The sequence below is a fragment of the Silene latifolia genome, chromosome 4, assembly GCF_048544455.1.
Source record: "Silene latifolia isolate original U9 population chromosome 4, ASM4854445v1, whole genome shotgun sequence".
Classification (NCBI taxonomy): Eukaryota; Viridiplantae; Streptophyta; class Magnoliopsida; order Caryophyllales; family Caryophyllaceae; genus Silene; species Silene latifolia.
The window spans coordinates 9921611-9929334 of record NC_133529.1 but is presented as its reverse complement, the minus strand read 5'-3'; the positions used below and the strand labels follow the sequence as shown (position 1 = coordinate 9929334).

The window sequence follows — 7724 nt, the reverse complement described above, 5'->3', positions numbered from 1 at the left end:
TATTTAAATTTTTTAAAATAATCCCGTGAATTTTCACGGGTGTTACACTAGTTTTCATTATTGTGTTATCTTTTATGTACTTCCTCTATCTCATTCATTTTTGTTTTATTATATGTAAAAAGTATTATAATCAAGGATAGACAAATGTTTGATACCGAGGGAGTATATAGTAAAGTCGTCACTTAGACCTACTCCGTACAAATAATTTCTCACCCAACCCTTATTTGGAACATTTTTTTCCCTTTAGGCCTTGAAAATAAAAACGTTCCCCACAGGTACCACAACTTAAGACAATAACAATAGTAAGAACTTCATGCGACTTTTTTAAGCGTCTAATCGGCGAATGCCATACCACATCAGCATATATGAAACTCGTTTTATACTGCTCAATGGTTAGATCTTTCAACTAGATAGCATATATTTTTCTAAAGAAGATAAATCAAGAGGATGAAGATTTTATGCTTATAGAAAAGGCAAAAAGTTCTTCCTAGAAAAAGCGTAGATTCACCCGTTATTTCAAACCCAATTTTGAAAATATTGTTGTCTCTGCTACGATTTCAAATCGAACAACCACCCTAAAAATGAATACCAAAGTTAATAATGTAGCCTCGTTTCGTTAATATATTTCATAAGTCGAAAACATAATTAACTCTCAATGAAGAACTGAAGAAGTTTCTAATCTAATAACGAATTTAACCATTTTGTGATTGAGATGATCGAGTGATTTGGGAAAAAAATCGCTGAAAACATACGCCCAAGTATAAAGTGATGACCGTTTAAATTTTTTTCATTGTTAATCGTCATTTTTTTTATATTTTAATCATTGTTACTTTTGTTATTAATTATCGCTTGATAATAGATGCAAATATCAACGTTATTAAAACAAAAAAACAAATAAAAGAAAACTACAATGAAACTAAGGGAGCAAGAGCATCTCAAAATGGACTACATACCGCTCCATTGATTGGCGATAACACTTTCTATCTTTATGGGTCCTACGTTAAAGTTGTGCTCCATTGAAAAACTTTGCTTTTTTTTTTTTTCCTAAACCCCAAGCTACGTGACTTGTAGAGCTGTCCATTAGCTTGATAGAGCTACCATGCTTATAAACGACACTTATTTAGGCCATGTTCTTTTCGGCTTAATATCAGCTCAATTCATCTCACTTCAGTTCAGCCCAACGTATTTCAACTTTATTCATCTCACTAAATTTCAATTCGTTTCAGTTCATTTTAGTTTACTTTAGCCACATTAAACCCAGAAAAACAACATCAATTTTATTCCAATGATAAGTTATTTACTTGCTATTTACTTGCTATTTTACAAATATTACCCACAAAATTCTTATAAGACATCATTGGTGATGCTCTAATATACTCGTAAGTAATTCATGTCCCTACTTTGAAGTTTGGATAGTCATAAAATATTTATTTTTAAGGGCATACACAATAGAGGTTTGTCAACAAATATTTGTGTAATTTTTAGAGGTTTGTCATTAGAGGTTTGTTAACAAATCTCTTTGTTGTTGGGAATGAAGGTTGAGATTCATAAATAAGAATGATTACATATTTGTATATATGTTTGTGAAATGACACGTCAAGTGATGATCCCTAAAATGTACCCAATATATGAGAGACAAAAATGGATAATTAGAAGTGGGTCCCTTATAACATAAACCTCAAAAGGTTTGTTTATTATGTATACGTTTGTTATTGGAGATGTTTGCTAATTTGGTGATGTGTCATATGACAAACCTTTTTAGAGGTTGATTTATTGTGGATGCCCTAAAATGAAGATGTCCAACTAAAGGATGTGAAATTAGACCGTGAAGCAACAATGTTGCTGACTTCATGGCTTCTATTGGACATTTATGTGACTATGTCCAACCCTTTCGGGGTGGTTGAAAGCCAGTGCTTCAACAGTTCAACTTACCTCTTCATTCGAAAAGATGAGATAGGTTATCCTCATCAACCTAATTAAAAAAAATAAAAATTAAAAAACACAAAAAGTAATAAATGATAATAATAATTGAAAAAGAAAAGAATCCTATCCAAACCGAAAAAAGCGCCTGAGAATCAAATACGTGGCCAACAGTCAAGTAACGAACCCAAAACAAAGGGACAAGACTCAATCAATGATTGGACCCAATCTAGTTAATGCTGCGACAAGGAAACGAGGATAAGGTCCTTATGATTGATGACTCATCCTCCATTCACCAACCTCATTCTCACTCGTTACGCAACTTCCGCCACCGCTCTCCCCACCCAACTGAATTCGGGCCATCCGGATAAGAATTAGATGTAGATTAGTGCGTCGACTGTTGGCCATTGTAAAATTCGGTTATCTAAGATAATTTATACGGAGTATATCCAATTTATCATGTAATGGATGCCTAGGTAAGACCAAAACTTTAACACCTTATTAATTTTATTAACCGATTACACTATACGGACATTTTATTACACGCCGATACCACATCACATGGAATTTAGGATACGGGACACGTCATTTAAATTTAATAAAATATATATTTTATAGTTATATATGTGTGATTTTATTTTTGAAAAAGTATTGAATATTAAATTTAAATAAGTGAAGGTAAAACTTACGTTAATTATAACTCATTCTCATTTCCAAAACCAAAAACCAACTTATAATCAATCTATTTCGACATCTCATTACTAGTCTAAAGAACATCATTTGTCTCCAATTCAACTTATTTTCCCACCAAATTCAACCATATAATAATTCTCGCCATTTACCTTAAATTCAACTTGATTCCGTTTGGAGGTGTGTCCAAATACCATGGACACAGCTCAAAATACCATGGACACGTGTCGGACACGTGCCCAAATAAAAGATGAAAGTTAGACACGGCTTTACAATTGTCCGACACGTTTTGACGTGTGTGTCCGACGAGTGTCGTATCCGACACGGGTGTCCGACACGGGAACGCCGATTAGGAGGAGTGTCCGTGCTACCTAGATGGACGCTATAGTCTAATGGTTTGGATGGATTTATCATAAATAATACTCTCTTCGATTTAGACAGATGGTAATACTTGTCTGAGATGAATTAACCATATCAATGGTAACATACCATATTTGACATGAAAAATAACTAAATTACCCTTACATCCACTACTTATTTACAACTTTACCACCCACTCAGCAACTACTTATTTAATCCACCTAAATCCATGTGGCCCAATCAATATTTCCTACTTTACCCCTCACTTTTCCACCCTTGCTTAAATAACCACTTTTTGCTTATATTTATATCTGTCTGGATCGGAGGAAGTAGGACTTAAATTTAAATCTATCCCCTATTTATTATAGGAATCCCTTTATTATAAGGCAAATTTAACAAAAATAATCCAACCTTTAATATGTCTTCCAGAAATAACCCAACCTTTTAACTTAAACAATAATAATCCAATCTTTGTATTTTTGTCACAAAAATATCCCAAAATCTCACCTAAACTAATTTCTACCTAATATTGAGAAATGATATTTTGTAAAATAGTTTCATAAATCTTTATTAGGTAGAAATGATATTTTACAAAATATCATTTCTCAATATTAGGTAGAAATTAGTTTAGGTGAGATTTTGGGATATTTTTGTGACAAAAATACAAAGATTGGATTATTATTGTTTAAGTTAAAAGGTTGGGTTATTTTTCGAAGACTATCAAAAAGGTTGGGTTATTTTTGTTAAATTTGCCTTATTATAATGCAATTAAGTTTTCATTAGACAAAAAAAAAAATACTCGTATTAACTTAATTGAATCTTAAAAAAGTATACATCGGACGAAAGAGTACTCCCTTTGTCCCCGTAAATTTAGAAACAATGCAAACAAATGGATAAGTTTAAATTAAATGGGGTACTCCATATATGTGTAATTTGGATATAGATATGTTTCTTTTGTGATTTGGATATATTTTGTGAGGTATAAAAACAATATAATAAGACCAACAAAATTGTGAACAAACAAGGTTTTATAAAGTCAATCCAAAATTTCAATCAATTTAGATGCGTCTATTAAATTAAATTTTAGTTAATTTCTCTTAAGATGGTTACAATATTATACGTGTATTATATAAAAACGTGTCAAATAATATTCATATATGTGAATGAGACGAGAAAGTGCCATTTTTTCGACCTCATCAATTTATTTAACTCACTTAACTGTTTTTATTCATCTTAAGTAAAAACTAGTATTCCTTAAGACGGAGGTATCGTCTTAATAATAAAACGGATTAAATATCATCCACACGTGAATTTTTGACAAGTCATTTGTTTTCTCAATGTATTTATCTTTTATTTTATTCATCATATATGAACATACTTGACGGTTTTAAACTCAAGACGAATATATCCGTCTTAAATAAAATTTGAAAAATAAGAATACGTGTGAATTAGATCACTCGAATTGGGTCAATTCAAACCCGTTTGCCAATAATTACCACCAACTCCCTTGTCATATCCTGCACCACAAAAAACACAAATTCCACGTTTGCATTCCATTTTATCCGAATATTCTATTCAAATCAAATAATACAATCCCTCCCTCCCCAATTCCCTCTCTATAAGTAACCCCCAACTTTACCAATTCTTCCTCATCCAAATTTATCCAGATTTTACCAATCTTATCCAAATCTACCCTTTCATTTCCAATTCAACCAAAACATTATCCAAATTTTTCCAAACATCAATGGCGGCAGCAGCAGTAGGTATATCCCCATCTTCATCACACCTATCTTCTACCATACGACACAAGCATTTGAGAATGAACGGTGGTACGACGAGAAACAGATCGAGTCGTGTCGGGTTCGTGTCAGCTTCGTCAAGGACGGGTTTCGCTGATCCATACGATACGCTTAGTGTTCGTCGTGATGCGTCTGAATCCGAGGTCAAGAAGGCCTTCCGACGACTTGCCTTGCAGGTAAAATGAAACGTCTTTTTTACCATAATACGTTTGAATTAATTTCTGAAAATTGTGTTTGGATGAATTGATTGAAAGTTGTTTGATTTTGATTTTGATGTTGTTGCAGTATCATCCAGATGTGTGCAAAGAAGATAATTGTAATGTCCAGTTTTACCAGATCAATGAAGCCTATGATGTAAGCATTACGCCATTAATCTTTTTTTCTCAATAACATTTTTTGTTTCTTTGAATATTTCAATTATTTTTTTTTTTTTTTTTAATAAATCATCCTGTTGTTCAATTATCTGTAGAAGTAAATTAGCTAAAATTAATGGGGGTTTGTCGGGTCGGGTTTGGATCCGGTAAATAGTGAACGGGTTATATCGGATTCAAGCCATAATTGGTCAACATACCCTTTCGGCTCGCTATTGGGACGGATCATCTCGGGTAAATTGATGGGTCAGTTTGGGTTTGGGCCGGGCCATTAGTGGGTCGGATTATCGTCAGCTTTCGGTCATTCATATCGGGTCTAATGGGTTTGGGTCTTTGATAATCGGGTTATGTGTTTCCCAAAGGGGGCAGTTTCGGGTTTTTGTATTACCATGTTCTATCGGGTTGGGTTGGGTCGGGTCAAAAGCTTGACAGCTCTAAAGTCGAAACATATTGCGTATTGATTACTCTCTGTCCCAAATCATTGTTTTAATTTGCGTTTAATCAAAGTGAAACAAATGATTGCGACAGACGGAGTTTATATGCATTCAGAGGCCTGTATACAATTATACAACATACATGACAATGAAGTGTTATTAATTGTCAACCTTTTGATTTTCCTGTCCTTTACTGCTGATATTGACTTTTTTCTAAATGGTTATGACTTATGTTGAGACCAATACGAAACCTATGTTATTCTGAAATCTGAACCGAGTGACGGGTCATGGGTTATTTAAGTCGATTGAGATTGGGTTGGGATAAATTGGGTTGTATCGGTTGTCGGTTGTCGCTTTGGCTTTGGCTCTAGTTGTATATGGCCTACCAAATTTCTGGATTCTTGTAACTGATATGATGTATTGGTGTTTGATTCAGATGGTGATGAGTAGTTTAAGAGGCGAAGCAACGATACAGCAGGAAGAGGCGAACTGCGATTCAGACGATTCATTCAGAGGAATGCATGATTCAGAATGGGATATGTGGGAGGAATGGATGGGCTGGGAAGGTGCCGGAATCCGTGATTACACTTCTCACATTAATCCATACATCTAAGTTTTTCAATTGATGTATGGAGCCTAATTCCCGATTACCATTTACCACCGTTAACCTAAAGAGGTTAATGTTGCACATAGAATAACAAGGCCTGTCTTTGTTTGTGTATTTCTAGTTGTGAATTGTGAACTTGTAGACCTACCTATTTGGTGATGTTGGTCCTGCAAGTAGAGCTTTTCATTCTGTGTACATACTTGTAAATGAATAGATGTTTGAATAAATCTTCTCTAATGTGTACAAAAATTTCTGGATTTTTGAATTCATGTTTGAAATTCATAGCATCCAAGGTACAAAATCTATGAATTTCATTAACTTGATCGCTAAAAAATGTTTAATGTAGTAATCGAGCCCCTAGACTTTGTTCAACAGTAAAATTAGCCCTTCAAGTTTTGATTGTAGTATTCGTAGGCCTTAATTTGCTAAACAATCCTGAGATCTAAGTCAATTATTATTAGGGATATATTATGTGGGAAGGATAAAGTCGTCACCACACTGCACCCACTCCAGCTCCGATTAGAGCGGGTACCAGGTACAAGTACAACTTTGACGGGTGGTGGGGTGGGCATGTACAAAAAATTTACATGGTGGGTGGTGGAGTGGAGATGACTTTTACATCATATATTCATTTTAACATGTCAATGTCAATTATTAAAAAAACATTGTTAAAGACCCATTTTATGAATTTTTTTTTACTAACTGCCTATTGAAAATCTTAAATTATACTCTATAAAACAAACTTTTCATAATAATAATTATATAAAACTATCAAATAATAATAATACCGTCTTAAATGAGAATTTGCCTTAATATCTATCTACATTGTACGTTACTTTTATTTTACTTGAGCGAAGAATCAGATCTTATTGAGGTTTGTCCATATGAAAAAAAAATAAAAATAGAATTCATTGCGAAAAATAAAAGATATGTCCTAAAAAGACTAACGGAGATATTTAATGGTTATTTTAAAACAATACAAATTCTTGTCGCAGACGATAATTTTGGTATGAAACAATAAGGCGGGATTTTGTGACTATTTTTGGTCAAATGTAACTAAACCTGACAAAATCAACCCGACCCGATTGACCTGACCCGAAAAGGCTGACTCGAGACCCGAAATTGACTCGAACTGCCGCACCCAAATGACACCCGAAACCCGAACTAACCCGACCCGATCCGAAAATGACCCGAGCTTTCATAGATCCATATTAACCCGACTCGGAATGACCCGACCCGAAACTAACCAGCTCGAAAATGACCCGACAAATCGTAACTGATGGGGCATATTCTGCACCCGCTGACCGAGTCAACATATTGAGCAAGGTCAAAGATATCCACAGCAAGTCAACGTATTAGATAGCCTAACCGACGCATCCTGTCGTCATCATTTGGGTCTCGGCTAGGCAACTTGCCACCGGGAGGCAAATCCACGTACTCACATCCAAATCCCCTAAGATGGAGTCAACCAGGCCAGTTACCGCCTGCGGGTCCCTCGGCCGAGGGTAGAACAGCTCTTTCCACCGCTCCGCCACTTGGTCAC

General features: G+C 34.6%; 1 protein-coding gene across 1 annotated transcript; it reads left to right on the top strand.

Moving 5' to 3' along the window:
* The first annotated feature begins 4491 nt into the window (after positions 1 to 4491).
* LOC141652856 (chaperone protein dnaJ 8, chloroplastic) lies at positions 4492 to 6430 on the top strand. Its single transcript, XM_074460463.1, has 3 exons — positions 4492 to 4945; positions 5055 to 5123; positions 6011 to 6430. Exons 1-3 carry the CDS (start codon positions 4715 to 4717, stop codon positions 6185 to 6187), a joined length of 477 nt encoding a protein of 158 aa, XP_074316564.1. The 5' UTR covers positions 4492 to 4714; the 3' UTR covers positions 6188 to 6430.
* The last annotated feature ends 1294 nt before the right edge of the window (positions 6431 to 7724 follow it).